The following is a 24,676-nucleotide window of genomic DNA, read 5'->3' as shown; positions in this document are numbered from 1 at the left end:
TATCGAAAAGGGCATCCTTTCTTTTTCTGCTGTCTCTTTGTGCATTCCAAATGTTAAAGGTTTTATTCTAAAGAGCACTGCAACGTGTACAGAGAACCGGACTCACCCATGGCACCCACTAAAAACCCCACTAAAATTCCCATAGATAAACATAAAGCATTTTATTTTTTATTCAAAGAATATGACAAAAACAGGGGAATGGAAAAAAATCTTATATCAGGCTTCACGACAGAGAACTCAATTGCTAAAGAAATAGAACTTACATTTAATTTAAAATCCACTTCATTTGGACAATATAAATTGAGAAAAAATCCAGTTTATGTTAAAATAATTGCCAGTTTGGAATAAAGCCCACCAAATTTATATCGAAAAGGGCATCCTTTCTTTTTCTTATGGTTATGTAAACATATAAACTCAGAATTAGCAAGCGACTATACAGATAATATAGGAATTTCTACAAAATTAAAATTTGATATTTAAAACAAAAAACACAAATTCAATGATTTTGCAAATTAAAAAAACCAGCAGTGTGACGTCAGCCAATTGTTTTCAATTACGTCCGCGCTAATTAACCTTTATTAAGCTCAACGTCCAGATTATGTTTTTATTCTATTACTGATCATGAACGGTAAAGGAGCATGTAAGTACCCTCTCTCTCTTGTTTTGCTTGCTTTCAAGTCTTCTGAATTTCGGTAGGTTTCTGTCCTACGATGAGCATGGCGGGGGCTTTGCAGATGTTTGGTGATGCGCGGGCCAACAACTCTTGATTGTATTCCCAAAGACTCGATGGCCCTGTGCTCAGAAATGTGAAATTTTCTAATGAGGGTTTCTTTTTTTCTTTAGCATGGGGGTCCTTTTTAGTCTTGAGTAAGGGGAAATGGGCTGGAATAGCAGAAAACATGTCTAAGTTTCAAAATGTTCTTGTCGAGGGTCAGAATAAATGAAATGAAATAGGGTTTAACGTCCTACTGTTTTGCTCCGAACTGGGCTAATGAAGACGGGCATATGCCATACAGTGTGCTATGTGCTATGTACACGGGACCTGGGTTTTTCGTCCCATGCGAACGACTAGGCAGCTTTCCTTGTCAGTCCCTCCGTCCTGCATCACTGACAAGGGAGAACCACTCCAGAAAATCTGCAATGAACTTTCTCGGCCAATGCAGGGATCGAACACCCGACCTCCAGGCTAGCGGTCGAGCGTCTTAGCCACTTAGCCACCGTGATTCCCCAGGGTCAGAATAACTTTCGACAAAGCAATTTGTTCCTTCGGTGCTATTCAGTTGTACGTGACAAGGAGTAGGGTCGCCTGTTCAACCTCGTGGGTTTTCTCCGGGTCCTCCGGTTTCCCCCCACTGCTAAAGACCCCTACGCGCAAGCGAAGTATTGAAATGGAATTGAACCATATGTTAGTCCCTAAATGACCTAGTTTGTGTCAAGTGGACGTTAAACCCCATTTTTCTCTCTCTCCCTATATGCGCCAATATCGAAAGAAACTGACATCTTTTGGTTCTAAAAATACATTGTCAGTTTCATCAAAATCGTTCTGCTCCGACTTGACTAACAAAGATGGGCATCCGCCATACAATGTGCCTGTGCTATGAGGGAAATTCTTCCCGGAATTCTAACTGTCAAGGGATCTTACATGCACGCCAATGTGTACACGGGATCTCGGTTTTCGTCCTATCCGAACGACTATACGTTGTCCCTTTATTCTTTAACTTATAATTTTAATTTAATTTTCATGACAGACTTATTTTATATTTCTTTTAAGTCATTCATATGTCTCATAGATTAACAACTTGATAAATGCACATACAACATTCAAATATTGTATTTACCATCCCAAGAGCTCGTTCGGCATAACCACACCTAGAGCTCGTTCGGCATAACTATAGTTACTTTTACTGCCTAATGATTCTCATTGATTGAAACGTCGCCTCATTTATATTTAGTGGTGCCTCTGGTGTAGATTATGTATTTTTCCAGTTTCGACTTTGCAGTTGTGTTTTTCGATTGACACTTCAATCTAAATGGCCTTGGTTTGATACTATGAAGATGATCCGTTACCAAATTTGAATAACCCTTCCACGTAAGCTGGTGTTTAAATTAAACGCTTACAAATGTTATAATAGCTCTCGCATAAGTATTTAAATTCCAGGCATTTTGGAACCCACCAACGCGTAACCCCCGTCAAACGTTTGAATGAAGTAGTATGAAATGACTCCTTGGGTATTAAGTCTGTTCAACACTTTATCTTATATACGATAGATGGTGTATTAATTGTAGAAATTGTTATATAAGAATGGTTTTGCTGTTTGTTAGCAGTTGATCAGGATGGATAGTGTCACATATGAGATTTGGTCCCGTGACGGAGGACAGTCTTACATAGAACCTTATTGATTTTTATTGATTTTGAACTATAGTTATGTTATAAAGTCCACGTCTGTTGATCTGTCATTCCAGTGGCGGATCCAGGGGGGGGGGGGGGTGACTAGGGTGACTAGTCACCCCCCTGAGAGATTTAAAAAAACGCTAAATCGGACAAGTTTTGGGGTTTTCACTTTATTTCTTTGAGAACTATTGCCTAGAAGATACCTCAGATAGCACAAAATAGTATTAACTCCTTTGGCCCCCTTCTAGTGCCCCCGCCTTTGGTCGACCGCGCTTCGCCCCTGACCTCTTTTAGTCACCCCCTGGAATAAATCCTGGGTCCGCCACTGCATTCACGTCCATGTTAGCACACAGGAGGCAACAATAATTCATTTATCTTTCTTAAATTGATTTGGATCTAGATGAATATATAGAATATTGATAATGTTTTTACTGTTTGATTGTATCAGTACATCGTCGGGTGTTCGATCCCTGCATTGGCCGAGAAAGTTCATCCAGATTTTCCGGCGTGGTTTCCCCTTGTCAGTGATGCAAGACAAGGACAGCTGTCTAGTCGTTCGGTTGGGACGTAAAAACGGGGTCCCGTGTACACATTGGCGTGCACGTAAAAAATCCCTTGGCAGTTGGAATTCGATATAAGAGTAGGCCGTAGCGCCGCTGCCCGGGCAAAATTTCTCTCATAGCACATTGTTTGGCGTATGCCCGTCTTCATTAGCCCAGTTTAGGAGCAGAACAGTAGGACGTTAAACCCCATTTCATTTCATTTCATTTCGTATCAGTACATCCGTACAGCAATTCCCCGGTCTCTGTGCATTCTAAATTTTAAAGGTTTTATTTTAATGAGCACTGGCAGCATGTACAGAGAACCGGGTTGTTGGAAGGAATATAATAAAAAAAATTTAAACAGTGAATTTGATTTTATATGTTCATTTCGTTTTATGAAATGGTTATCTGTTACATTTAAAATCATATTTCCACTGACATTTTGTGTTTAGCCTAAGAAAAAATATAACAGTTTATGTAAAAATAACTTCCTTAGAAATTGTCATTTCGGAATAAAACTCACTAAATTATGGTTACATAAATATAATAACTCAGAATTAGTTACAAGCAAGCGACTTTACAGATAATCTATGAATTTCTACAAAATCTAATTTTATTTAAAACCGAAAATTTGATATTTAAAACAAAAAAGAAACACAAATTCGATGATTTTGCAAGTTAAAAGAACCAGCACCATGACGTCATACAATTGTTTTCGATTACGTCCGCGCTATTAACCTTTATAAACTCAACGTCCAGGACAAAAAACCTTTTATTACTGATCATGAACGGTGAAGGAGCATGTAAGTACCCTTTCTCTCTTGTTTTGCCTGCTTTCAAGTCTTTTGAGTTAGGTGCAATAACTAGTCTGAATTTCGGGCCAACTCCTTGATTGTATGCACCAACCAAGACGGCCCAGTGCACAAAATTTGATATGTGATATTTAAAATATAGATAAAATATACATTGTATTGAAATATTGTTAAAATTTCGAGGGTAACACCAGCATCCCCCAGGATCCAGGGCCGCGGATCAACCATGTGCAGGTAGGTTCCAGAACAAGTCAATGGGGAATGGCGTGGGGGGGCGGGGGGTGAGAATAAGAAGAATAAAAAAAAAAGTTTATGGCCTTGCAGTGCAACGCGAATCCCCCGGTATTGGGGTGGGTGTGGGTCCTCTCCGCTGGGAATTTTTTAAAGAAAGATTCGGTGAGGTGCAATTTGTGGTATATTCTGAGCGAGTAACACATGTTATTAGAACATAAGATTTAAGCGCCTATCGTGGTACGAATCCCAGCCAGTCGTATTTAAAGTCACACAGTCACTAATAAAATTCTGTATGACAAACCATTAATTAGCCAAAAGTCAATCAAGTTACAAACTCCAGTCAATCGTATCAATTTAGAATCTTGTCAACCCCAACGTTTGTTCTTTTGTCTTGAATTATGTCATATTTGGTGAATTGGTAAGAATGCCACACACCAAATTTCTGCATGGACTAGAAACATCAGGATATATCTAGAAAGTGCCATTTCATAGACAGTTTTTAAAACATTTCTCGCGCCAAATTTTTCATTTATTGTATACTTAAAATTGGGCAATACTTTGGTTTCTTTTAAGTTCTTATTTCCGTTATATTAACAATGCAGTACGTGTAACAGCATTTATCAAAAATGGTTTTAGCCAAAAACAGTGGCGCAAATTCAAGGAATAGAAAACAAGTAAAGACAGATTTTTAGATCTTACATAGATCCACATTGGAAAAAATATTATATGAGAGATAATCCGCGGCACATTACCCGTTCAGCATTGCAAATCATAATTAAATTTTCCCGTAATGTGGCCATGTTTTTATCAATGCGTAAAAACTATCCCCTGGACAGTCAGTATTACTAGCATCTCTGTGACCAAACAATCTATAATCTTTACTTATTTTCTTATTGGCAACTCCATATTCTATTAGGTTTTTAACTGTCTTTAAGGCCTTTTCATTTGGTATCTTATTCATAAAATTACCAATGACACTGATAGCGATGGCGATTTTGTTGTTTCCAGGTGTATGAGCGCCTTCTTTATCCCATCCACGACCTTCATAAACATTGCCATCTTCGCCAACAAGAAAACTGTAGCCAATATCAATCCAATTAACGCGTTTATTGGTGCCTTTCACTTTCGAAGCTAAAATAAATGATAGTATAAAATAATCTGGAGTCTGTCGTATGTTAAAGATAGCCACAAGCATGGAATACGCCCACACAGGAGATCTGTCTCAAGTGCAGCTTATTCGAAAGGAAAAATTGGATGTTGAGCGAATTTGATAAGAATCTATGACCCTTAAAGAAATCTAACCTCTAGGGTTCATCCTGGTATAACCCCATTGCTTGCAACCAAATTTGAAAAAAAAAATCTGTTAAAACCTATAGCCTCTATAACGTTCACACGGTTTTCGGCAAAGTGGGGATAATTCAGAAACGGAGGGCTGCGGATTATGAATATCGATAGGGATCGATGGCCCAAATGTTTTAAGGCAATATAAAAAAAGATTCATTTATTACAATATACGCCCACTTTAACATGTGCGGTATAAAAACTCTGATTTTTGTCGTACTACAAGCAGTGTGGCATAACTCTTATAAATATTGATCAGATTTGAAATGAAATGGGGTTTAACGTCTAGGGGCGGATCCAGGAATTTTTGCAGGAGGAGGTTTGCCAGGTTCCTGAGACAATGTATCCCCCCCCCCCTCCCGCATGTTCTCTTGTCGTCATTTTGGCGTATATATACATACACAATGAGCTTTTTAAACAGAGAAATTCAACATCTCGTTTGACGTGAATTTTTATTATGAATTAATACAATGACATTGTGATTCAATTTCATGGATGCAAAGCATTAATTGTGATATCACATAATGTCTATATCATTATCTCGTGCTTTGAGTGCCCATCCTGTCCCACATCTGACGATAAAGGATAAAGCACACGGCCGAGAAACTTTTCTCATAAAAAGTGTTGAAGACTGGCGTACGCCATAACAGTGTGGTATGAGGGAATTTCTTTTGCCCGAACAGGGGGCGCTACGGCCCACTCTTATATTGCATTCTAACTGCAAAGGGATTTTTTACGTGCATGCCAATATGTACACGGGACCTCGGTTTTTCGTACCATCCGAACGATTAGACAGTTGTTCTTGTCAGGCCCTCCGTCCTGCACCACTGACAAGGAAAGAAATATGGATCATGATCTTATCATAATGCAAGCTTCCTGAACGTTTCAGAAAAATCTGATCAAAACTGATTTTTACGAAAACATAATATCATAATACAACTTCCTGAATGTTTCAGAAAAAATTTGATCAAAACTCTGGATTCGAACGTGCTAGCAAGCATAAGAAGTGCTGTGGACAGGTTTCAGCAGCAAAACCCCCCAAAAAACAAGGTCATAACTATAAAAATATTTATCCGATATTGACGACAATAAATGGGTTCCCCATTTTATCATAATACAAGCTTCCTTAAAATCGGATGAACAATCCGGTTTTGGCGAAAAGAAATAGGGATCCTGGTCTTATCATAATACAATCTTCCGGAAAGTTTAAGAAAAATCTGATCAAAACTCGAGTCTCTATCGTGATGACAATCATAACAAGCCATTTGGGCAGGGTTCCGCATAAATTGGGCATAACTCTACAAATATTAGTTCGATTTTGACGAAAAGAAATAGGTATCCTCATCTTATCCGTTATACTCATGCTAAAATAAGTTTATTATTTTACATTTAATACATACTTCGTTTCAAATGATCTTTCTGGATCTGTCTGACAATTTTCAAACACTCTTCTTTGGTCAAACAATGTCCTCCTTCTGTGTGGTGAATAAAAACTTTAGAAACGGGTAAGTTGATTTGTTTTAACACGCATCTTTTCACTGTTGAGCCCCATTTCTCTCGACTTATTAAATTAAACTTTTCAGGTTCAGGATCTGAAAGATTATAAAATATTCCGTAATAATCATTCAAATGGCAAAATAATAGTTACAGCAGAGCAAAATAAAAGATTTAATGTTTCATCCTTTACATACCATCTTTGATACAACAACGCCGATTTTTGTCTCCTGCACATAAATTGCTGACATATTTCCCACCGACACACTCTGCTTTAGTTGAACACTCCCCGCCTCTTTCTGTGCATTTCTCATCACCTGTAACATTGTTCGAGATATAATTCAATTATTACAATTTGGTAAAATATTATTCTTGATATAATTTATTAAACCGTGTCTCTATAGCAAAGACAATGATTAAAAATCAAAATCTCGGTGGTTAGAAGATAGCTGCGTGTAACATTGATATGGCTAGAAAAAACATAAGTCACCAATGATGTTTTCATGAAATTCCACGTGTTACGTTTTGGCTATATTGAACTTATCTTGATCTGAAAAAAATGTTTAACGTTATTTATCATTTTGTGAGACTTCCCTTATATCGGTTATTTATTTTCTTGTGAGATTTCCCCCTTATCTGTAAGTTATCTCGTATTAAGGCCCGGTCCCAGTGGCCGATGGACACAAAACATATGCAAAAAGGACATAGCGAACGAGCAAACTTTCGGGGGTGGCTCCATCCGTTTTCATCCGCTCCAGAAATGGACAAAATTGACGAAAATTCGCGAAAACAGAACGGAAAAGAACGAACGTGGGAAGTATGTAGCGGGGATGTTAAATGGATGTTCATCGGAAGCCTAGCGGATGAAAGCGGATGGAAGTGGATGACAGCTCCGAAGGGGTTAGGCAAACTCCAGACATCCTTCAATATACCAGATACATCCCAGATACAAACGCTTTGTCCGTTTTGAAAACTTTATATACGAGATGCATATACTTACATCCTTTCTATTTCCGTGCTACTAACGATGTATAGACGTTCTATGTACCTTATCTTTCCTCCCTCTTTCCGTTTTCAGCTGGAGCGGATGTGAGTTGCGAGGATGCCCAGAGGATGCAGAGGGGATACAGTGGACGTTTAACGGATGATAACGGACATGGAACGTTTGGTGCTCGTATATGTTGCGCATTTACATCGTACACGGCAGAAAGTTCATCCGTTATAAAAGTTTTGTGCAGGTCAAAACTTTTTGCGCGGATGAAATCAAAGTGAACGGAGGCTCGATGGATAGAGCGTATGAAACACGTATGCAATGAGTACACAACGGATGCATGACGTTTTCAAACGGAGGGCACGTTTTTTCCCCGTTTTACATCCTCTTTACATCCGTAAGTGCAATGGGACCGGGCCTTTAGAAAATGAACGGTACCCTACATCTAGCCCCGGCTGTATGACGGTAAGTGATATGTACCCACGCCTATACAATTGCGATGCGGCACCGGTTTACTTATTAAGAAAACTTGCCATTACGTCGTTCAAAGAGTGTGTAAACTTTTCAGTGCAAACTTGTCCTCGTCTAAAGAAAATTGGATAAACTTGAGAGAAAAACAGCTTCAGGCTTTGTATGATAAAACATTCTTCAAAGGCGTCGTCATGGGATCCTGCATGTTTGACGAATCCCTAATCGTTAGAAATGACCATATTTTCAAAGAAGGGATTTATTACTTTTTATACGCAACACCAGAAAAACGATTTCCTAATCAAACACACGTGTTGTATAAACAATTGGAGGTTTTGAAAATTACGCATTTATTAAATAAGATTGGTAAAGATAATACTTACCTGGTAAGGGTGTGTATGAGGAATTTCTGGAAATGTTTCTAGTTATGGTTGTTTTGGTTACAGTCGTTACAATGGTTGTTTCAATTTCTATGGGGTATGACCTACTTGTTGTTCGACATGATTCCGTTGATGTGGTTTTCGTTGTTGTTAGGTCGTAATTTGTTGGGATGTGTTGTATTGATATGGTCTGGCATGATGTGGTTTTTTCGGGTGTGATTGGGTAAGTAGTATTTTCGCACTGTGTTACGTTTTCATCAGTTGCTTCTATTTCGTATCCTTCATCAACTCCTGCAGTTGTTGTGTCAATTCGTTCTGTTGACGGATCCAAAGTCGTTGGCACAAATTGTGGTGGTTCATCAGGAGATGAGGTGGAATTTGTAGGATATGATGCTATAGAAGATGTTGATGTTTGAGGATATAATGATGCTGGTTGAGATGATGATGCTGGAGAAGATGATGATGCTGGGGAAGATGTTGATGTTGGAGAAGATGTTGATGTTTGGGGATATGATGCTATTGGTTGAGATGATGATGCTGGAGCAGATGTTGATGTTGGAGGATATGATGAAGATGGAGAAGATGTTGATGTTGAAGTATATGAGGCTATTGGTTGAGATGATGATGGTGGAGCAGATGTTGATGTTTGAGGATATGATGATATTGGTTGAGATGATGAAGATTGAGAAGATCTTGATGTTGGGGGATATGATGATATTGGTTGAGATGATGATGCTGGAGCAGATGTTAATGCAGGAGGATATGATGATGTTGGTTGAGATGATGATGCTGGAGAAGATGTTGATGTTGGAGGATAGGATCCTATTGGTTGAGCTGTTGTGGGATCAGATGAAATGAGTGGTAATTGCGTTGGTTCTGATGACTGTGTTGAATTTGTTGATACTGATACGCCAGTATAATTGTTCACCATATCCGAATCTGTAGTGTTGTCAGGATACATAATATTTTTGCCTTGAATGATATAAATATTTATCTATACATTTTGTTCCTAACCTAAACGTGAAAATAAAATATACGCCAACGATTCATCATCTTATTACAATAGTAATAGTAATGCATACTCATTATTACAATATGATCTGTTTTCATCATTATGAAGATGGGTCAATTTAGGAAAACAATTGCACATTTCATTTCAATATGCGGGGCTTTGGCCCTTAAGTTTTTTTTCTTTAAAAAGGGTATGTTTGAGAATGAAAATACGTGTGCTCGACTTTTACAGACAATTTTTTCAACTGTTTCTCAATACAGTTGCCCCAAAACATTTTAGAAGGGTTAATAATTCCGTTTTAATCGAATACCTTCAAAGTATAGATATTATAAAACTGTCTTTTAAAACCTAACATTATTTATCCGTATGCCTACATTACCATTTTGTTCTCAAAAACGTCACTCCCCTTATAAAAGTAGCCGTGTTTTCAAATTTGAACCTACCTGAGCTTTCTGTAACGTAAGTACATACAACTACTAGAATCAGTTTCAGATGCAGTAATTGGGTTTTCGTAAGATTCATTTTCTGTGGATAGAAACAGGGCTTTATATTAGAATAAATTATATTCTATCCAGTATAGTCTTAGACTTCTGAAATCCAAACAATTGAGAAAGTTAGCTAAATGTTGTGGTGGATTTCGTTTACGGGATAAGTTATACTTACTCGTTCTAGAACACATTGTACATTTGTATTAGAGTTCCTTCATAATATACTATAAATATGAAATTAGAAGATTAAAACCCATTCTGTTTTAGACGGACTGTGAAAAGATGTTGAATAGTAGATGGCAATACACTTAAACATACATTATGCAAGAGCAAAATTGGCCTATTGTAGGTCTTTCTTTAGGCCTGAAATGTTATAAAAACTATTAATTAGACATTAATTAACCTATCCAGACCATAATCAGCTCTCGATGTCAAGGCTTGCCTGCGATATTTGTTGGATTACAGTCCGATTTGCTGCAAAACCTTCCTTCGTGATTAACGATTAAATGGATAATCAAGACTATTAGTTTTGTCTTATCGACTTCAGTCTTATCGACTTCATCCGCTTAGTTCTCGGTTCATAGTGGATCAATTTGACTGAAATTTTCAGAAAGTTGCCTTTACATTATGAAGTTTTTATACGACCACATTTTCATGTGGACGTATATTGTCGTCGCCCCTGTCCGTCCGTCCGTCCACAATTGTTTGTGAACAGTCTACAGGTCACAATTTTTATCCGATTTCAACGAAACTTGAAATATAGGTTTATCACCTTAAGATCTCGGTTCCTTTTTAGCTTGTGAACACTAGAGGTCACAATTTTTATCTGATTTGGTTTAAACTTGAAATGTATGCTTATGACCCAAAGATCTCGGTTCCTTTCCGATATTCGCGCATATCGGACCGTAACTTCATGAATTATGGCCCCCGATTGTACGAAAAATCGCGTTTTTAGCTTGTGGACACTATAGAGGTCATAATTTTTATCCGATTTAAAAAACCGTATTATTATATCACCGTTACACCCTAAGGACGGCTGAGTTCGAATTTCGTGAAAATTGGCCCAAAACTGACAGACAAAATGGCCGCCCTTCGTTCTCAAATAGCGTAAAAATATGGTATATCAAGGTTGTGGACCCTATAGAGGTCACAATTTTAATCCTATTTTGATGAAACTTGAAATGTAGGTTTATAACCCAAAGATCTTGGTTCCTTTCGATATTCGCACGTATCGGGACGTAACTTCCTGAATTATGGCCCCTGATTGTACGAAAAATCGCGTTTTTAGCTTGTGGACCCTATAGAGGTCATAATTTTTATCTGATTTAAAAAAACGTATTATTATATCACCGTTACACCCTAAGGACGGCTAAGTTCGAATTTTGTGAAAATCGGCACAAAACTGACAGACAAATGGTCGCCCTTCGTTCTCAAATGGCGTAAAAATATGGTATATCAAGGTTGTGGACCCTATAGAGGTCACAATTTTTATCCGATTTTGTTGAAACTTGAAATGTAATTCCTTTCGATATTTGCGCATATCGAATTATAATTTCCTGAATTATGGCCCTTGATTGTAGGAAAAATCACTTTCTTTTTAGCTTGTTCTCTATCCTGCCTGGCAGCCGCTGGTTAACTATTATAGTGAGAACTGCCAACTCGTTATCTAATCTTCCATAATGTATATTTAATGATTGTAAGCTCAATACCACGGACCAACTAATCACCGACATAAGCGGGGTTTTCCTTGTCAAAAGCGCCCAAAGTATTGAAAAAGTGATGGGGGGATCACGTGGCTAAGTGGGTAAGACGCTAGCTCGCTAGCCTGGAGGTCGGGTGTTCGATCCCTGCATTGGCCGAGAAAGTTCATCCAGATTTTCCGGCGTGGTTGTCCCTTGTCAGTGATGCAGGACGGAGGGGCTGACAAGGAAAGCTATCTAGTCGTTCGGATGGGACGAAAAACCGAGGTCCCGTGTACACATTGGCGTGCACGTAAAAGATCCCTTGGCAGTTGGAATTCGATATAAGAGTAGGCCGTAGTGCCGCTGTCCGGGCAAAATTTCCCTCATAGCACACTGTATGGCGTATGCCCGTCTTCATTAGCCCAGGTTAGGAGCAGAAAGATAGGACGTTAAACTCAATTTCATTTCATTTCATTTGAAAAAAGTGATGAAAGATATATTATACATGTAGATATACCCACTATTTCCAAGATTTAATGATTTCATAAACAATTGACAAAATTATGGATAATTGAACTTTTGATAAAGCGACGTAATATCGAAAACGATGAACACTGGATAAAGTACTTATAAAACCAATAAATGTGTGATTGATATTTTATGAACACATAAAAGATCCATGTTAATTCGAGCTGTAATCGCCCGTGCATGGTTAAATAGAACATGATACAAACAAGACACGAGATAATCATAACTACAAGAAACAATATACACGCTACTTAAAACAAACCAAAATGGTTACAATGAAAGCAGCCATCTCGAATCAATTCTGTGTACTGGGGTAAGTAGACAGGTAATAGAAACCCCCCCCCCCAAAAAAAACAGTCACCCGACCCCAAAATAGTTTTGGTCAGAACGACCGCATAAAGCTTAAATTCACCAATTTCATAAGTCAAATTTACTCCTTAGACCCGGATTTTATTTTTCTGTATAAGTTATTATTAATTGATTTCATATAAAAATTGTTTCGAACAATAATGTAATTTTTTTGATTTTCTAAAAGAAATTTTATCATCATATTAAAATACAACTGAATTAAACAAAGAAACAATTTACAAATCTTATATGACAAATGTCTGCTTTGTAAAACAATATTGATTTTAAGATACAAAATTTTATTTTAGTGTACAAATGTCCAAATACAACAACAAATTGAATGAAGAAATAAGAATAAAGAAAACTGAATAAAGAGCTGTTTGGTTATCCATAAGAAAGATATTGGCTCGATTGCTTAAAATTAGAACGAATAACGCATAATCAATAATAATAATAAAAAAAACCAAAGAAAAAAAAACCCCTCCAATGGGCAGTAATTAAAATTTTAACTATAAATAACATACCTTATTGCTGATAGATCACTCAATTCGCAAACGTTTTCCACCTATTGTCAACAGATTGATATCATCAAACAAACTAATATCGGATAAAGAACTTTCTCCTCCCAACATTTGTATTTATATCCTGTTATTCAGGTAAAAATAGAAAACGGATGTTGTTTGTTATTTTCCTTTTATCATGAAAATTGTTTTTCTTCTTTTAGAAAATAAAATCGAAGTTAATATATCCAGTTTTGATTTATTCAACCATAATAAAATCAGTCATGCGACACACTAAATGTTAACCAATCATATCACGACAATATACAAACACCAAAAATAATTTTTATAAAATAAAATACTAGGTATAGATCGTGACTGTCGTCGTAAAATACAATTGTCCACTCAAGGGTATCTTTAATGTATTCTCAATATGATATTTAGTTAAATGGTCACGATAATGAAATTAATTTACATTTTTGAAAAAATAAAACTAAGATTTAGTTTGTGATTTTTGATCTAATAATATTCTGGAATAACTGCCTTAAAATGTATCTGATAAACATGGAGATGATTATATATGGACTTCCCCTCCTTCGTTCATTAAAATATCACGTGTCATCGATGTCTCCGAACCACGCATAGCTCTTATACTGCTCAATATTCTTACAATTAGATGCATTCAGGACTATATACTGTGCTGTGAAAGGTATAAGCCATCCACTTTTTATATTCACAAGGATACAGGGTTTATCATACTGCAAGTGCGAAGAAAGCGACATAAATTAACTTTATACAGGGGCGGATCTAGGAATTTTGACAAGGGGGGGGGGGGCCGCAAAATGAGGGCACTGACCACGGAGACGGGGCACGCCGCTGAGGGGGGATTTTATTATTTTTTTGGGGGGTGGGGGAAGAAAATTATCCGTCATTTCCTTGCATCTGTAGCCATTCCAAGAACTATTTGGCTGATATTTTCGTCTAAGTAAACGTTCGGAAATCGTTGAAAAAGAGCCTTAAAATCGAGCAAAAAAGCCAGTTGAACATGCGACTCGAAAATTGTCAAGGAGAGCGAGGCATTATGATGGGAAAAAAGACTAATCTATTCCCTAGCCACTTCACTATTTAAGCCTTGTAACTTGTACTTTGTACTGTCCACACATGAAAAAATGCTACATCAAGTTGCACTCATGTGCGTCGGTGATGGGCAAACGTGTATACGCCGCCGATTCCACAAGATGTCTGTCTATAGTCACTCTAAAGGATTAGGGCACCGTCAGCTAAACTACAAGAATTCGTTTGAAAGTGGAAGCATTAATTAGACCAGACTGGTGTGTTTGAATCGATGGTTTAAGTCATTTGGGATCCCTGCAATGGGTTGGGAACGGACATATTTGGGTCTGAGAAAAGGCACTTTCCGCAGTAAAAAAGGGCACTGTCGAAAATTAGGGGGGGGGGGGCGCCTCTCGCGCCCCTCTTGAATCCGCCTCTGTTATATGAAATTATAAACCATTTTGCCCTCGAACACTTGTTGCAATTGATACCACCCAGTCTTACTTTATATAGTCAAAGAAACCAGAACAATGTCCCCAAATATTTCTGCAGAACTACTCTGTTTTCTTCGGATATTACCCAAGAATGGAATCAACTTGATCGTTCTAGCAGAACTTTACCCTTTCGGAAAGTTTCAAGAATTACATTATACCATATCCATATCTTCTGAATGCAAGATGTCGAGTGGCCGTTACCCGTATTTGAATATTGTGAATAGTGATAGTTTGTTGATCAGATATGTTAGCTATTTTATGTTCTGAAAGGTACACAATCCTCCTGAATTGCCCCGAGGAAACAATGCACCAGCAAAGAAAGACATCAACTGAAGTTTAAGTAGGGCATTTAATGTGATTCTTTCGAGAATAATAATAAAGGCTTAAATGGGCGAATTTAAGTCAAAACAACTATGGCTGGTAGAGGTCAATGTGAAAATCTTTGAGTGCCGCTCATTTAATTCCATGTTCAAGTTGTTCATAGAGCCGTGAAAACAGCGAATAAAGTCAGTATCTAGTTTAGCCTCCGTCAGCCTGGACCACCTTCTCATTTATACTGAATGGAAAGTTGGATCCGAGCCTGCGTTAGTCTATTACATTCATGGCGTAATGACTGTTCCAAATCATCAAGATCCTGGACTGGGTGATTCCACTATAGGATTTTACGCCCAAAAATCTCCCAGATATGCTCAATTGGATTTAGGTCAGGGTTTCTGGCTGGCCAAGGTAATGATCTAGCGTTGCCGTTCATTAAGATTGACATAGTGAGAAGAGGATGATTATCAATATGGGGCACTACAACCCTGTCTATGATCTTTTATTGGTGCCGTTGGCTATTTTAAAGTTTACCCCAACCATTACAAGCGAAATCTTTGTCATATAAAAGGAACCCCATGTGATGTTAGAGCCGTGGGCGAATGGAACCTGCTCCAGGATGTTCCTCTGTACATATGCCATACCCGTGCTTTACCATCTGCCAAGAACACGAGAAAACGACTCTCATCCGACCAGTGAATTCTTTGCTATGGTGACGCGCTCGACACCAGGCTAGTCGCGCAGCCTTAAGGTCAGGTGACAAGAGAGGTCGTCTGAAATTGCTTTCAATGCCATATTGAGCCGATTACAAGATTACGAACGAAAAGTTATGTAGGATATTTGGTGTGTGTGTGTGGGGGGGGGGGGTGTAACCATTCGTTTTGCGCAAATGATGACATCGAACGAGTCTCAATAGTGTTGCATCTTCTTTTGCAGACACGTCTTCATTAGCCCAGTTTAAGCAGAAGAGTAGGACGTTAAACCCCATAGACGTACTGCGAGGTCTACCAGAATGGTCGAAAGATGATGACCCAATTGTCGACCAATCTGTCTCATTGACATCTCAGCATTTCTCATGCCAGTAACTTGCCATCTTTAACATTTTCCTGAATGCAATGGCTGATATCCCGACATACTTTTCGTGACGCAAGGGGACCACGTTTTTCGTGCGCCGTAGGTCTGTTACGCGCTGCATTGACAGCTTTATTTACGTAATAAATTTCATTTGAGAGCACAAACCACACAAACAGTCGGGTGTTAAACTACTTTTTGTCTCTGTGTACTAGACTGTTTTAAGTAGTCTGTAATATTTGCTTCTAATTTTGTAAATATATTTATATGTATGTGTGATATACTTCAGGCTTTCTCACATATATAACCATATATTTTGCTCAATATAGTCGTTTGGTGTCCTGAGTCATTAAACACAGTTTCAGCATATATGTCAATGCTTTGAAGCCAACCAGTATCGTGAATAGTAGTCGCGCTGCAATTGGTGACATCACAAATTACTTGATTATTTTGGGTAGTTTGTTCTATTTATTGGCTTTCTCTTCCTCTTCTCTCGTTTTTGCATGCTCGTTATTGTTGAGTTTTTGGTTAATATTGATGGTTAAGAATGGAAAAGTCAGAGTTAAGAGGTTTGCTACGGTAATATACATGACAGCTAGTTACATGTTTACTATGCTAATTCAGATTTTCCCATGGGCAACCTTATACAAACTGTGGAGCAAAACATTGCCAGGTCTTGTTAGCCCGACGAAAAGTTAGGTTAGAGTTAATACCGGTACTGTATAAAAGTCAACGACAGAAAATTAAAATTTAGTGGTCTGTCGCAAATTGGTTACAGTGTCAATGAAATTAGGTAATAGCTCTACTTAAAGGGATCGATATAAAACTTCTTACGTTATCTTGAATATATGTACTTAAATAGGAACAAGAGACAGGGAGAAATGGGGTTTGACGTTCACTCGACATGCTGGGTCATTCTTATCCAGAAATAAATGAAAGGCTAAGAGAAGCCTTCAAGCCCGATCCGAATTTTAGTTCAAACAAACTTTGCTGTGCCACATTAGCATCTGAATTAGGACCTTCTAAATACCTTTTCGGAGATGAATTGGGAAAAAGAGTTAATGATCTCAAAGATGCCAGTTAAGTTAGGTCTAATGCATCTTATACAGGCACTCGCTATAATAGCCTGGGCCAAATAATAAAAGGCCTTTTTTAGGGTACAGGAAGGGCCGGAATCACCAGAACACTTCCAGGAGAGTAGGTCCAAGCCAAAAGTGGCAAAGAAGGGAGAAATATCAGAAAGAAACTCACAGAAAGTAATACTTGATCAAAATTCACCCAATTTAACATATTACTATTACAATTGGTTAATAATTTTCAATAATTTTAATATTTTGAATATTAGAAAACTTTAACATCAGATAAACATGTCTTAAATGATATCTAGGGTGTTAGTATACCCATGGACCTTATAATCCATATAAATTTGCACAAGACAAATGTTAAAACATATCTAAACAAATTTCAAAATTACTGAAAAAGGGAACTATTGAGGAAACTGGGCATGAAAAGAATGTATATATGTTTCTAATATATTCACAAGGGATAAAAAAGGATGGATCTTTACGAATCATACTTGATTTAAAACAGTTTAATGAAGAGGTGGTATATACTATAGGCATTTTAAAATGGACACCTTACAACATGCTCTAAATTTGATAATAACACCTTATTGTTATATGATATCAATAGATTGGTCAGATGCTTACTTTGCTGTCAATATAAAGAAATCGCACAGAAGATATCTCAAATTCATATGGAATAACAAACTCTTTCAATTTACTTGTTTACCCAATGGGTTAGGTTCGGCACCAATACAATTTACTAAGATAACAAAGGTGCTATTTTTATATATAAGTAAATTTGGGACATTTAAATACTTCCTTTATCGATGATTGTTTTTTGGTTGGAGACTTTTTACAAGACTGTAGAACTAATGTTACGGGTACAATTAATTGTTTTTTGTTAGCTGGGTTCACAATTCATCCTGAGAAATCATTCATCCTGAGAAATCAATGATCGAACCAATGCAATCAATTACTTACCTAGGTTTTGTTATAAATTCGGCCTAAATGACTATAAAATTAACACAAGCAAAAGCATTGCATTTAAAACAGGCTTGTAATGAATTATTGGGAGAAAATACTTCCACAATAAGGAAGTAAGCTCACATGATGGGCTATATGGTTTCTATTTTCCTAGAAGTACCCTGTTCTGTATTACAGAAGATGTGATAATTATAAAGCCAAAGTTCTTATATTAAACAATGGTAATTTTGAGGCCCGTGTTTAGCTTCCCTTTAATTGCAAATCTGATATCAGCTGGTGGATAGCAAACATCGAAAAAGCTGAAAAATCGTTGATTTCTAGTAATCCATCAATAACTCTAAAATGTGATGCAAGCAAAAAAGGGTGAGGGGGGGGGGTTATGTTAGCGGTTCGGGTCAGACAACGAAGGTCACTGGTGGTCATTGGTCAGATAATGAACAAACTTGTCATATTAATGATCTTGAGTTGTTACTATAGCCGCCAAGTTTACACTGCTGATGTTCTGTAATTTTATTACAAATTGATAATACTACAGCAGTGTCCGTGAACAATCAAGGTGGGGGAAAGGGGGGGGGGGGTATTGTATACAATGAGATTATTAGACACATGACTGAATGGTCTACAGACAGAAATATAAGCATTACAGTAGCTTATATTCCTGGAGTCTTAAATATAGAAGCAGATTAGATTCTAATATTTTCCGGAAAATATGTGTCAAGTTTGGGTTTACCCCAGAAGTTGATTTATTTGCTTCACGCATAAATTACCAACTTTCATTGTATTACTCCTATAAGCCTGAACCTTTTCAGTCCCATGGAATACGTCTGAATTTTATACTTTCCCACTTTTTATACGCCCACATTTTCATGTGGACGTATATTGTCGTCGCCCCTGTCCGTCCGTCCGTCCGTCCGTCCGTCCACAATTGTTTGTGAACACTCTAGAGGTCACAATTTTTATCCGATTTCAACGAAACTTGAAATATAGGTTTATCACCCTACGATCTCGGTTCCTTTCGATATTGGCATGTATCGGACTGTAACTTCATGGATTATGGCCCTTGATTGTACGAAAAATCACGTTTTTAGCTTGTGAACACTGTAGAGGTCACAATTTTTATCCGATTTGGTTTAAACGTGAAATATATGTTTATAACCCAAAGATCTCGGTTCCTTTCGATATTCGCGCATATCGGACCGTAACTTCCTGATTGTACGAAAAATCGCGTTTTTAGCTTATGGACCCTATAGAGGTCATGATTTTTATCCGATTTAAAAAAACCGTTTTAGAATATCACCGCTACACCCTAAGGGTGGCTGAGTTCGATTTTCGTGAAACTCGGCCCAAAACTGACTGACAAAATGGCCGCCCCTCGTTCTCAAATAGCGTAAAAATATGGTATATCAAGGTTGTGGCCCCTCTAGAGGTCACAATTTTCTTCTGATTTTGATGGAACTTGAAATGTAAATTTATAACCCAAATATCTCGGTTCCTCTCGATATTCGTTCATATCGAATCGTAACTTCCTGAATTATGGCCCCTGATTGTACGAAAAATCGCATTTTTAGCTTGTGGACCCTATAGCGGTCATAATTCTTATCCGATTTAAAAAAAAAACGTTTAAATATATCACCGTTATACCCTAAGGATGGTTGAGTTCGAATTCCGTAAAAATCAAACCAAAACTGACAGACAAAATGGCCACGCCTCGTAGTCAAATAGCGTAAAAATAAGGTATATCATTGTTGTGGACGCTGTAGAGGTCACAATTTTGATCCGATTTTGATGAAACTTGAAATACATATTTATAACCGCAAGATCTTGGATCCTTCGATATTTGTGCATCGTAACTTCCTGAATTATGGCCCTTGATTGTACAAAAAGTCGCGTTTTTAGGATGTAATCCCTCTAGATGCCACAAAACGTTTGAATATATCACTGTTACACCCTTATGATGGTTGAGTCCGAATTTCGTACAAATCGGACCAAAACCGCCGGACAAAATGGCTGCCCCTCGTACGCAAATATTGTAAATATATGGTATATCAAGGTTTTGGACCCTCTAGAGCAATGGTTCTCAACCTTTTTTTGCCAACTGCACACCTTGGAACACATTAAAAAATAGCGGCACACCTGGCTAAATATATTTGAAAAATATTTGAGTTTTGCAAAAAGACCCCAACAAAACATGGTACGTCGGAAGGTAAACAACCTTAGACAGAGACTAGTCATAGACACATAGAATAACTCATACTAAATAAAGTAAAACACAGCTATCAGTAGACACCAGTTAATACATAATTGGGATCACGTGATTTTTCGCGTTTTCTATAGTGTCGTTCAAAATTTTGCGGCACACTTAGGAAGATCTTGCTGCACACCTGTGTGCCGCGGCACACTGCTGGTTGAGAATCACTGCTCTAGAGAGAGGACACAATTTTGATCCGATTTTGATGAAACTTGAAATACATGTTTATAACCCAAAGATCTTGGTTCCTTTCAATATTCATGCATATCGGATCGTAACTTCCTGAATTATGGCCCTTGATTGTACGAAAAATCACTTCTTTTTTTGAGCTTGTTCTCTGCCCATCTCTTGCAAAATGTGGGCGTATTTTGCATGGCAACCGTTTGTTTGCATAATGGGTAGAGTATTGGCTAAAGTTGAAATTGAAAAAATAAAACAGTGGTATTTTGGTTAGTCCATGGTAGACAACCCAGCATTGGTTTTCGAAAGTAATCAGATTACTAATTGATTATCCTTTTATATTACCTAGGATAGAAACAATACTGAGTCACCGAAACAAATCTCAACTGAAAGATTTGCCGAAGATGAAGCTAATTACAAGATTTCAAAACAAGCTAAAGACATCATTTCATCCTCATGGAAAAAAAGTACAGAAAAACATACATCAAAAGATGGATAGAGTACCGCGTTGAAAGGGCAGTTGATCTCTTTTCTCCACGCTTAGAATTTGTCATCCTTCGTTGGCGAACTACAATTAACTGGTACATACCAGTTAAGCGGGATATCAATGCTGACTGCCTTTAGAGATTGAGTAATCCAAAGAACCATAGTACCAACTGTGCCCACACCTTTGGTTGACGTGACTCCAGAGAAACCAGGTACCTCAAGTATTGATGAAGGGAATAGTGGAATCGATTCCTTAGCGAGTCCAACAGTACTTCACCGTGTTGGAACTTATATCCGCTCTTCTTCACTGGAATCAGCTGAGCATGTAACTATAAAGGAATTGACAGCAATCAGCTGTTCATTGTCCTGCTACAATCTTGACGTAAAATCTAAGTCAATTTTTGGTTTTAGTTTGCTTTTACTAAGATGGCGAGCCGACATTTCTTTTATTAGGAAGGATTATGTAGCGGTGCAGAATTTTTAGGCTTTATTATATCAAATAATATAACAACGGACACAAAATTTACTTGCAACTGGCCTAGACTGTAACAAATTATGCATTTTTATTCAGTGAAATATATCTGGTTTTCTCGTTTGATGGCTCCCTGTGGCAATGAGTATAAATCGAATATTTCTCTATAATAGCATATAGGTATACTAGGTCGTCGATAATTATAATCCCCTCTTAGTAGATTGTCCTCATGGATTTACATCAATATATGACATGTAGTTGGATATATAATCCTTTGAAATCAATAAAATTTCTTTCCAAAAGCCACCGGATAAGTCATGAGTAACGTGTTCGTCTGCTCATTTTAATTTCGTGTTATATGGTGGAATCATGTTTACGAACGTTCCCATTCACTGAATATTTCAATAAGCTTTACCTTAATACATAAATCAATGATTTTAATTATGTAGTAAAGTATATTAAAAGACTGTAAGGTATATCAAAAGACTGTAAACGAATATTAATTGTAGGGGAGAATAAACAACTTGACTTTTACCTTCAATGATTAATTTATTCTCCCAGCTTGTTATGTACTGACTCGATATATTAAGTACGCTTTATTAACGACAGTTGCTGGGATATTCTGTATTAAGTAAAGAATATTGAAGACTTTGTGATAAGACATTACCTACGTCTTGTCACTGTGTAACTAGCACTTACAGGTAAGATTTGATTTTTTTACAAAAATACAAGGTAAGCTTACTTATTTTTTAAATATAACTCTCAAATACCAATAACTTGATGTAAAAGTAAAGTTTCTGTAATTTGGCCTAGCACGTATGAAGGAATTCCTCTATTCAGTTAGGGGGAAAGGAAACCCTTATTTACAGCCTGTATAATTTTCTTCACATAGGCGTACTATATATTTATTTCCCAGATCCATAGGTTCCATTTCCTCAATCCTCAAGTAGGTTTTTTAAAATGGTAGAGTACTGTGCCATAAGAAGGTGTGGTGTTCAAGGTTACATTAAAAGCGACCACAGGGCAAAGTGGTTAGTAGCTGATTTAGAAGCTAGGATTAGGGGGTGGGGGCGGTTCCAAATCTAGCGCGCCATCCATAATCGCACCCTACATTTAATGTCAACAAAATACTGGCTATAACACTGAGCGTTCCAGTAAACCATATATCGTATCGCCCGCGTCCCCTCTTCAACCCCTACACCTCTCTATATCCGCGTTTGAATATGATGTCTTATAACTGGAATCAGCAGGACATTATTAAATACAATCAACTATCGTTTATTAAAACCACTATCTCAATTCCTCATTCATGTATCAACAGTATTGATCTAAGAACAAAAGCCAATAAGCTTGTAATGGGTATATTGAAATCTTTATACGTTTGATAGCTTTGGTCCCATGATAATATAAAGAGATCGATATTTAAACTCATTATACCTACAAGACAGTAATATATCTTGAACATTGTATATTGTATATTACGTGTTAATAGCAAACACGATAAATTGGGAAGTTCAGTTTATGAAGGGTGGTATATGAACTGTAAATATCGCCGTGAACTCAGTGGAAATGTTTGTTTATAATTAATTCGTATGCGTGAAAATTGAAAGATACGCACCGTGTTAACCTTAAATCAACATGAATATATAATTTTCAGATCTATGTGAAGTGGGATTAATGATATTGGTATATTGTAGATTACACGTTCAGTAAGTCTTTAATCACCTTATAAAACTGTCAAATATTTTTGTAGATTTCAAATCACCATACCATATCGCATTCTATATCTACAACTGTTGATAGCCTCCAGTGTACTTTGGATTTCAAGATATACGTTTATAGCTTTATTCAAATTTCTTCGTGTGTCGACTACACTTGGTTTGCTAAAAGTAAATAAATATATAATCCTATACAAGCTGTAGACTGTGTTTAATGAAATATCACATGTGATCAATTTGGTCTGGTATAAAATGCACGTGGTTATTGCATTTTAAATAATTATTCCAATGTGTCACATTATTTAGACACGCATGAACTTATATTTTTTTTATGAAAAAGGTTACTGTTGATAACCAAGAATTCTAGGTTTTAATGTGCAAGTCTTACTAGGTCATTAACTAGTGCTATACGTTTATTTGTATTTTCATTAGTGGCGTATAATTTGCACATCCAATTAGAAAAACGGTTATAGACGGGTGGTAACATGTAAGTGTAATTTCTTAACGCGATTTGTAGGTTAAAGATACATTATGTAAGATTTATGTAAAGAGATGGCTGACCGTGCTATGATAGTTTAAATATAGATAATGAGAAATGAATATATTGAATATTTCATCAAAATCCTTATATTCCGACCGAAGTTATCCGTGTTTGGCGTTTTGATAAGTTATTATTCATTTTATCGTTAAATCTTTGAATCTCGTGGGTGTTCTAATCCATTTAAATCTCGGCCAGCCGATTGTCTAGAGAGTTGATCATAGGCTTGTCATGTAAATAAATGTCTAATTAATAATTTATAAAACATTTGTAGCCAAAAATAAGACCTGTAATAGTGCTTAAATAATGCATCCTTAAAAAATACAATTTTTCAATGCATTTAAACATAAATGAAGTCAAATATTAATGAAATAATAAGAATCACTTTTGTTACAGATAAAACCAAGACTTCCAACTATGTCACGAAATTCCATCAGAAGTGTAAAACAGGGCCAACGCTCTTCAAGTACCTATCACAAGCCTTACACCAATCAACAAGCAACCATGGCATATGCAACATCATCTCCATTTTCAGACCGAAACATTCAAAGTCGTGGTTCAAACAAAGTAAACATAACATTTACTCCACCGATAACAAGGGCTATCTCGCGAAACACCCTCTGTAGGAGCTTCTCTTTTTCTCAGAGACCCCTATCGGGGTTTCCATTGCGAAATTCAAATTATGTAGCAAACTCGAAGACACTACAGCAAGTTAAATTAGCAAGTAGGGAATGGTTTGAGACACAACGTGAATTTCCTGCTGGTAAACGTATAGTAAAATTTCCTATAACAGATCCAATGAACCACCACCAAGACATCGAAATGGAAAACTGGTGGCAAT

General features: G+C 37.1%; 1 protein-coding gene across 2 annotated transcripts; it reads right to left on the bottom strand.

The window, feature by feature from the left end:
* Nucleotides 1-3,302: 3,302 nt before the first annotated feature.
* On the bottom strand, nucleotides 3,303-13,346 carry LOC126814960 (uncharacterized). Of its 2 annotated transcripts, none has more exons than XM_050540437.2 (6): nucleotides 13,237-13,346; nucleotides 10,110-10,191; nucleotides 8,658-9,626; nucleotides 7,013-7,132; nucleotides 6,722-6,913; nucleotides 3,303-5,111 (listed from the first exon to the last, which is right to left on the bottom strand). In XM_050540437.2, the coding sequence occupies exons 2-6, from the start codon at nucleotides 10,186-10,188 to the stop codon at nucleotides 4,756-4,758; spliced, it is 1,716 nt and encodes a 571-aa protein (XP_050396394.1). In that variant the 5' UTR covers nucleotides 10,189-10,191; nucleotides 13,237-13,346; the 3' UTR covers nucleotides 3,303-4,755. The 2 variants fall into 2 exon arrangements, with proteins under 2 accessions (XP_050396394.1, XP_050396395.1); XM_050540438.1 differs by having other exon boundaries at nucleotides 10,110-10,256; nucleotides 13,237-13,335.
* Between the last annotated feature and the right edge of the window lie 11,330 nt (nucleotides 13,347-24,676).

Source organism: Patella vulgata, chromosome 3 (genome assembly GCF_932274485.2).
Source record: "Patella vulgata chromosome 3, xgPatVulg1.2, whole genome shotgun sequence".
Lineage (NCBI taxonomy): Eukaryota > Metazoa > Mollusca > Gastropoda > Patellidae > Patella > Patella vulgata.
This window is presented reverse-complemented; position numbering and strand designations above follow the sequence as displayed.